Source organism: Corvus brachyrhynchos, unplaced genomic scaffold (genome assembly GCF_000691975.1).
Source record: "Corvus brachyrhynchos isolate BGI_N302 unplaced genomic scaffold, ASM69197v1 scaffold20, whole genome shotgun sequence".
In the NCBI taxonomy this organism is placed as follows: domain Eukaryota; kingdom Metazoa; phylum Chordata; class Aves; order Passeriformes; family Corvidae; genus Corvus; species Corvus brachyrhynchos.
In genome coordinates this window covers 499,167-508,379 of record NW_008235735.1, presented here as the reverse complement: position 1 = coordinate 508,379, position 9,213 = coordinate 499,167, and the positions used below count along the sequence as shown (strand labels likewise).

General features: G+C 39.6%; 1 protein-coding gene and 1 long non-coding RNA gene across 3 annotated transcripts in view; one reads left to right on the top strand and one right to left on the bottom strand.

Annotated features, from left to right (window-relative positions):
- Window positions 1-9,044, bottom strand: part of PRSS12 (protease, serine 12) — a 32,650-nt gene extending 23,606 nt beyond the window's left edge. Inside the window, exons 1-2 of the mRNA XM_017732518.1 lie at window positions 8,352-9,044; window positions 1,620-1,758 (exon numbers count right to left, since the gene is read on the bottom strand). Coding sequence (XP_017588007.1) covers window positions 1,620-1,758; window positions 8,352-8,400 — 188 coding nt within the window. The 5' untranslated portion in view covers window positions 8,401-9,044. The remainder of the gene's footprint in view (window positions 1-1,619; window positions 1,759-8,351) is intronic.
- LOC108446288 overlaps window positions 1-9,213 on the top strand; it is a 48,407-nt gene that overhangs the window by 26,631 nt on the left and 12,563 nt on the right. For both annotated transcript variants that reach the window (XR_001861449.1, XR_001861458.1), the window contains exon 4: window positions 3,539-3,609. This is a non-coding gene — a long non-coding RNA (uncharacterized LOC108446288). The remainder of the gene's footprint in view (window positions 1-3,538; window positions 3,610-9,213) is intronic.

Sequence of the window (9,213 nt, the reverse complement as noted above, 5' to 3'; positions counted from 1 at the left end):
TGTAGGTGAATCTATAGTACCAGCCCACTGCAGTTACAATTCCAGCAGATGTAATGCCACCAGGCCTTTCTCCCTTACTCTGTCCTTTACTCCATGAAGACATACCATGCTTTGCCCATAAATGCCATGTATTGTGGCTGTGATGATGGGACAGCGAAACCACTTCACACTCCAGTAGATCAGGCCCCCATCCATTTTTCTCTATTCAGCCATTCCCATCCACCCAGAACATTTTATAATCAGCTCCCTTTCCTCCTCATGCTGAATCTACAGCAACATTTATAGAGCCATCTTTTCTTCCTTGCAAAGCTCAACAAATTTAAAACAAAGCCCAAATATGGTGATATCAAAGGAACAGATAGATGGAGCACCTGAAAAACACCAGTAATACCTCATGAGTTCACCTGGTGGTACGGAGATCCAAATTTCTGCCAAACATTCAAGATCATTCAAACTTTCAGCTACTGTTTGCTTGGGGCTTTTTTGGCCTAGGTTCAGCTTGGAGCCATTTCTGTTGAAAAGACCAAACCATTCACGCGCATCGCTGAACTACCTTTTGCTAACAGCAGCCTCATTCAGCTGAAGTGTTCAGGGTATGGAAAGCAGATAGGACTTACTTGAAAATGAAGGAAGGCGACACTGCACATAGACAGCTGAAGTCATAAGCAAAATCACAGCCTCCAGATGGCTGAACTTCTATCTCATCTAATCCTCATATTTTTATAAGTTGGCATGGTGTGTCCAGATTAGTACTGAACATTATAACCCAGATTTAGTTCTGGCTAGCAGTCTTAAAAAGTGGAATAATCATTAGGAAGGTCACAGTGCAAGTCTGCTATAAAAGCCCCTTACAGCTTGTAGCAAGCAAAACCACTGTTTTGGTATGTGAGTGAAACAAATTTTAGAAAGGCAATAAAGCCAGCCAAATTATGCTAAAGGGTGCTGTTGATTAACTCCACTCTGGCAGCAGTGGGAAGTGGTGATCAACAAGGACAGTACAGGGACTTTCAACTTGTCCAGTATGGTTATAGCTCTAAAATGTTGCCATTTGCCAAAAACTTAGGATAAGTTCCAGGTGTTATTTGGCATGCTAGAATGGGTGATTACTAGGATAACCCCTTGCTCCTGAGAATCAGGAATTTTCCTATGATTAGGAGCCCATGTAGAGTCTAATCCTGGCCACATTTAGATTGTTATAGATTCAATAACCTCACTGGAGCTGTTCTTAATTGATACTTAGTTATGTGCAATGAGGATCAGACCATATAATTCTGTCCTCGTGGACATCTCCCCTATGTCCAGTAGAACAGTTTGTGTTTGCCTAAGCTTGCTGACCTGTTCACACATTTCACTTTGAAAGCAAAGCATTTGCCATGGTCTGCTCCTATCCAGATGCCATATGCAGCTTTCTGCGGAAATACTGATTTCCTCTTTGAAGTGTAATGCGGCTGAAGCAAGCAAAGTATTCTGGGAAGAACAACTTCAGCATTCAAACACTTTCAAACAGAAAAAGCAATCACCAAACACAAAAAGCCCTCAGGATTTACAAAATAGATTGTCCTTTATACTGAAACATCATTAAAATGAGTTGAATGATGTTTACTCAAACTGAAACTTACCCAAGTGCAAGCTGTCGACATACAACTGTCGCATCATTATTGTCCCAATGGCTTCCACAGATTGTTCCCCAGATTCCATTCAAATAAACCTCCACTGTACCTTCAAACTCATTCTTGCCTCCCCGGAGTCTCACTGACCCTAGTTAACAGAAATTAAAAATAAACCAATTACGCCTCCAAGATACTCTTGCTCAGGTAATGCATCCCACACAAAAGACTCTGAACCTCATTTTCCCTGAGTTCCTATTTCATGGGTTAGTAAGCTGTTTCAAAGAAATATTCTGGCACACCTAACATTCTCATACAATGATATACAAATTGAGAGAACCTTTTTTTTTTACATGAGGAAAGCATTTTGCTCCTCATACTGAAACTACATCATATTTCTGATCCTTCTGATGCTACAACTTATGCTACAACTTAGTTAAAGATCTAACAAAGAGAAAGTATTTATAGACACATAATTATTTAAATGTGATTTCCTCTACCCAAATGAGCAAAATGTATATATGTATGCATATATATAGCATGTGTATATATATATATATATATAAAAAATATGCTATACTTTTATCTTTCACAGAATTCCATTAACCTTAAGGGAATCAGAAAATAACCACATGGATTGCATAGCTTTTGCTCTGACCCATGTTACATTATGCATGTCATAGACGACAGCAGTTTATTTTAGCCAAAGAATGCATTTGTTCATACTTTTCTCAGACAGAAAAACACTGGATGTAGTTCTATTAATTCATGAGAGTACCAAATTCTCAGACAAAGCAAGCTAAAAACTGTAAGGAATTGTCTAAAAGAAGTGGGGAGGGGAAAAAGTGCTTCTTGAGAGCTACAGAGCACAGAAATCCACGAAAATTAGCAGATTTTGCATTTTTGCGTTACAGTAGTTTTACTGGCGATGTTATATGCATCTGGTGTTGAAGGTAGCAAAGTGCCACCGGCAAAGGTGGGAAAAAGCTGGTCATAGGGATAACTACACAGTAACAGGACAGAATCAAGACAGTGCAGTAATTCAACATGAAACATTTCTGTTAAATTATTAAAGATAGCCCAGCTGTATGAATTCGTATTGCCTGAAATCCCAGTTAATCCATCTGCCTCTGTTCTGTGATCTACTTAGAAGCTACACCATCTCCCAATTTGCAGGGGGTTTAGCAATGGGATGGAAATAGTCAGTGTTTGTGCCTGCATTTCATTTTATAGGTGTTCATCTTAGTGTAAATAATAATAATAGGTAGATCCACTTTTTCTTCTCAGCTTCTGTCCTGGGTGTAGTTCAGTGTATTTTATAAAACCACGAGGCTGAACAACTGCCAAATAACTTGAGGAATTAATTAACCTCATGTTTGGTTTGGTGTGTTCCTTTTTGCCTCCTATTTACTTCTTCAGCAGTAACTTACTGTGCAGTAAATTACAAACAATATTTATTCAACTCATGTTACAGAGTGAGCTATTATTCCTAAGAGAGGATTAGTACTGAGTCAAATATAACTATACTGTAGACATGTTGCACATCATTTATCTGTCTTTACCATTTTTCTCTTTGTGTTTTTCTGTATATGTCACAGACAGAGTCTGGAATTCTGTTTATTTCTGCTCTTCACCAGACTTTTGTATAGACGATTATTTTCACTTGAAACGTCAACTGCAGTCATAGCAAAGTGATTCCTGACATACCAGAAAGCAAGTTTGAAGATGTCATCTCCAAAAATAAGTTTATTTTAGTGCATGATTGCTTACAGTGATGCATGACACCTATTGAAATCAATACAGTGTTTCCGGAGTACACATTACACAATGCTTCTGTTCAAATATTTGAATAAGGGAATACTTGAAGAATAAAATTCTCTTCTAAGGTCTCCATGGCAGAATTTAGCTGACTCCTCTTTCTGTATTTACAGATTTCCCAATGACAGTGGTGGAAGAACTTAGTCATGTACACACAGCGAAACACACAAGAGAATTGTTAAAGGTAATTTTGTAACAAGTTTTAAGTATTCTGGATTTTCACCTGGTAAATTAATCTAGAAAGAAATAAAAAGAAAGCCTTTTTTTACAAGTAGGTAATATTAAACCTGCCATTTAATAGGCGTAACCAAATATACGGTATATGCACTTTGAAGTATGTATCAACCTCTGTCATATGACCAAGTTACAATTACGTAGCAAACAAATCAAAGGACACTAATGAGAAAATTATTTCTTTGTTGTTTACTCAAGATGTTGTGGTTTTCAGACACCTGGTAGTTATACTACCAGATCAAGAGATACATTAGCTGCATAGAACCTACCTCATAGAACAGAACCTTAACATCAAGACTTTCTTTCCAGTATATGAAACCCTTACTTCATAGTGAAACACAGCTCCGTGTTTCCTGTGTAAACTGATCCTAGGGAATTGCATGATAACAGCATCATCTGCCATCGTGTGTATTTATGCTGTATTACCAACTATCTGTTTATGCGTTAATATTTTAGTTGCAAGATAGTCAGTGTTTGCATTGTAAAATTACCAGGAAATGCTTTTTCACTTCATAGGCAGCAAGAAACCTAATATTTACCATGATTGTAAGCATACAGATTAATTCTTATTTTCACTGCTCAAGTCCACTGCTGTTCCATTGTAACACCTCAAGCACCCCAACACGTGTCTGAGGGGCTTCCTCTGTGCTGCCCCTAGTGCACAACAACTGGAGAAGGGCGTCTGCATTCCCTCTTAGAAAACAGGTCTGACTAAGTGTAGGCACTGGAGGCTCTAGGTTTCTGGAGTAGCATCTCATCTTTTTAAGCTATAATTTTTCAGCTATTTTAGTTGCTGAAGAAAACGAATCCTGTTGGGAGTAGGGCTAATGCAGTAGTATCTACTCTTTCTCCTCTCCGCCAGCTCAACACAGTGTCAGTCCTCTGCCTCAAGTGCTTATCGAACATACATTGCCTCAACACAAAGCTCGACAACATGGGACAGGAGCACCAGGATCCTGCCCATGGCTCTGCCCTCCTCAGCACTGGTCAGGAAGAGGGAGGATGAGGAGAGGTGACATGACCCCACAATAGTTAGAAACAAGGGCACGGGACACAAAGCAGGCCTACGAGACAGCTCTAGACACATACTGTGCTCTTAGGACAGACTTAATTCAGCCCTGTATTAAAAAATACAGTCTGCTGTCTTGACAGAAATTCCTTCATTTGTAAACATTCAAGAAGTATGTATGCATTTATTGTAATTGTGTTCTAGCTGAGGTTACTGATGGTCAATTCCTGTTGTTTACATACAGTCTGGTAATTTTAGTTGTCCTGGTATCTGCCCAAGTCAAAGTCTTTCCTATCTTCTATCACTGTTGAAAGGAGATTAAGTAATACTTGCAAATGCAAGGAAGTAAGGGTATCCAATGGGTGCTGCTGAGACTTGCTCCAGAACACCTGCCATTCAGGCTGAAGATGAGACACTCAGGAAAACAGGGGGAGGAAAACCACACAGCCAACTTTTAATTAACTCCAAAACGCAGAAGAGCTTCAAAGGAGTTGTGCTGTTTTGCCTGGCCTCTTTTCCTATTCTTTCTCATGTATGAGATGCTGGGTAACTTCAAACTCTCTTTTATTTTTTACATTTCACTGGGAATAAGCATTGTTACTGTGTGGCTGAATTGCAAATAGAATGGGAATCACTTCCACTTCTGCTGTATGTGTAAGTGCTGCAGCAGTGGGGTTTATGGTGTTGGCTAAAGGTGTGCCATAGTTTCTCGGTAAACACCTGTGCCCAAAGGTCTGCAACTTGGCTGTAAATGTAGGTTGGGAAAAGAGGAATCAGAGTAGAAATTGCCTGTGCCTTTCACCCTGGTGCTGTGTGCTCTGAAATGGCAGATTTAAAGCAAAGCAAAATAAGTAATTTCAATTTCGGAAATATGTAAAAACAACAAATATTTTTATTTCTGCCTTAATTTCCACGGTGTTCCAATGTGGGATAGTGCTACAGAAAGGCCCTGCAGTGATAATTCATCTCTGTTGCCTTGCAGTCAATTAGGTAAGTCCAAGCTGACATCAAGTGTGAGGGTCTCCCATTGACACATGCTGTATATCCCAGGGGACCACACTGTAACTTGTAGTATTTCAGAATACATGGGGATGATCCGTAATACATATAAAAGAGCCTATCCCAGCTTCAGAATGGAACTAATTCACTGGTTTATATGAGGTTCTTGTAAAAAGCTACCTGTAGCACAGGTAAAACCTAACATTGGTTCAAATCAATGGAAACTTCCCTTCCCTTCCCTTCCCAGATCAGGCCTGACTAAAATTGAAGAAATGAATCCTGTTGACTTCAGCAATATTATGTATGGTGCTCACTGTGAACAATGAATGCTGTTGTCTATCACTGTCCTGAGCACTGCTCTTAGTCTAAAGTTGTAATTATTTCCCCCTGGCATTTTAACCTTGAAAAAAGGGTACCTCCATCAGAACTACTTTTTAAGAACTATCTTGAGAATCAGTAGCAGTATTGCATACTCAGGAATCCTTATATTAGAACTTTCATAAATATTGTATACACTGAGTGTGTGATGTGCTGCGTTGGTTCCTCTGCAGCACTGAGATCCATCATGTCAGCAATCAATGGTTTAAGGCTCTGAGAAACTAAACTGAAACTGATCAATGTAATGGGCTCTGAAGGACTGCAGTTGTCTTATGTGGGCAGAGCTGGAGAAAATGAGGGGTCTCACACTGTGCAGCTCTGGTAAGAATGGTTCCAGAGGAGCTGCTTCTTAGAAGGAAAATATGGACATTCATGTTTAAGTTCTAATCATAAGCTATTAAAAAAACCAAAATCCTGAAAGTCATTCCATCAACTGCTTGGACTATAGTATAACAGGAAGGGAGAATAATCTAGTGTTTAGACTATGAGCCTGAGGCTTGATTCTTCTCTCACAAAAGTGTAGTGAAGCTTTATTTGATTGACATTAGTGGAATCACCTAGTGATAAAAGCAATTTTAATGGAAAGGTTCTAAAGTCCGTCCTTTCTGACTTTTATTTCCAGTTCTACCACTGACCTCTAACAAAGCCACTTACCCTGTTTTCTCTGTTTCCTCTTTGTAATAGAAAATAATTAACCCACTTGACTCAAAGTGCTTTAAATTAGATGTGTAACAACATAGCATGAACAACATGTGCAGAAAACTGTAACTATGTGCCACACAAACATCGTGTGGCTTCCAGGTACTGAGCTAGGCCTTGTTCTTGGAGCCTGAGTACACTACAGGTAAGTTGTTACTAGCAGTAACTAAAATATTAAACTCTGGTGGACTTACACTGGCTCTGTGTAGAGGGTACTCTCATATTCACTTATTGGCCTCTGTGATGTCCTTGGTTAATCACGATAATTTATATATATTTGTATTTGGTTTACTTGCTTTCAAGGCATGAATAAGTAATGTTACCCAGATATTTTTAGAAGGAAGGAAATGAAACACCAAAACCTATTGTCTTAAACTATGAAGCTGATTTTAGACTGGTACCATACAGTGTAATTGCAAAAGCACTTTTTAAACATTTTTTCATTGTTACTGTTTAAATGTAAAGCAGTGTAATATATACACATGCACAACGTTTAGCCTATTAACTCTGCAGATAAGTCTTAATCTTTAAGCTAGAAAACCCCAGAGATTCACAAGTAAGCCTTTGAATATGGTATTGTATTTAGTTATGGCAGGTGCCTAATACTGAGTACAGGCTTCCTTAGCCCAGCTACTAAAGCAAGAGGTGCAGTGAGTTTCTCTCGGAGTAGTCTGTCCCTCTCTCACTTTAACCACATCATCACATTGCCTCACTGGCATCTCTTTGCTTCTTGTAGGAAAGGAACATACTTCAGGGGGAATGTTATAATAATGTTTATTTCTGAGCAAATGGTTTGATTTGTGTCCATGTTCCGTAAGCCATCTCACTACCTCTCTAATTGCTTCCTATTGCCCCCATGGAGGCTTCTGGACAGACATTGGCCCTGGTGATGCCACTGGAGTTTACCACCGAGTCCATCAGGAACACATGATCTGTTAGAAAGTATTGGCTATTGTTCAGTAGCTGTGTCCTCTCTCTTAGCAGGGGCCAACCTGGATTTCCCTTTTCTGGGGGAACAAAGCAGCATTCTGAAAAGACTGAAGAAACACAGCTAAACCCGACTCATGCAGTATTTTGGTGGGTTTTTGCTTAAATCCCCTTTATGCTGATCTTACACAGGATTCTGAAACTTACTTTACTAAGTGCAAGATTGGGTTCTTAGCGATAAACTGCTGTGTTCTTCACTACTGTATTAGCCCAAATCCTCATAAAGTATTTTGGGAACCAGACTGAAGAATTCTAAAAAAACTTATTAATATGTTGGGCTAAATTAGAGAAGCAACTGTGGCACCCTTTCTAAAAGTGAGACCAGTTAAAGGGCATGAAGTCTTCTGGGTTTTTCTTCATGTGTCTAGTTATCTTTTTTCTCCTCCATGCCATCAGCTGCCTGGTATTCTTTCCAGGGAAACATCTGTACTTCATAACGTCATTCTGTCTTCTTGAAGGAGTACACTGGACTTGGAACACAGCTTTGAAAGCTGCGTTGTTTTAAAATGTGTAAATGATCAATATAGACCTTGGTGCTTCCATATCCTCTTCATGTGGTATTTTATACCAATATGTATAATTATCATGTTGTTCAAATTAGCTTTCTTTTTTTCACACACCTTCTATGGCTACTGTTGGAAGAGAAGGATAACAATCCTTTTCAGTCATCTGAAAGTAAATTAATAAAAGAAACCGCTCACAACCCAAAGTCAGCTTTCATGACAGACAAAATAATAATATTAATGATCAACTTCATTGCTGGCCTTGTGCTATTACAAAAGATGTAAAAGGAAGGACAATAAAGTGGGGAATTTTAATTTTCATTTCAACAATTACAGTTGATCATGTTTAGTACAGCTATAGATAGGACAGAAATCTTAGGTAGGAGATAATACCAGAGCAATGCAGGAAAAAATGTGAAGTCATTCAAAACCAGACTGTACATCAATAAATTTGATGCCAACACTGATGAAATGTAAAGCTGATCAAGGGCTGAATGCTGAAATTGCTGTTCAGTCCTTACAAACTGAAAACTTCCACTGAAGTCAGTGGAAGTTCAGCTGGGAGTGTGTGAGGGGAACACAGGTCTCTTGGCTCAGCTCACGGATGTTGTTGAGCACCAGCACTAACCTGTGAACCCCATTATCCTAAGATGTGGGGGGTAAAAGAAAGACATACTGTGTAAACAGTTCGTCTTTGGAGCAAGGCATCCTTCCCAGTGCCAGTTCACTTTTGTAGACCAAGTGCTTCCCGGAGAAGTGAACCCGGTTACAGAAAAGGAATGCCAGCCAGCCTTGGCAAACTGAGCCTACTGAACGCTTACGGCACAGCTTTGAAACGCGGTTCACCTACCCAGTATTAGAAGAGCGGCGGAATAAACTCAGGCGGGACCTTCGTCTTTCCGCTGCATCCACTGATGCACGAGTTTAACTCTCCGAACAGCACTGGCGGGCCCCTTGTCCGCCAGAGTCCGCGCCCTCG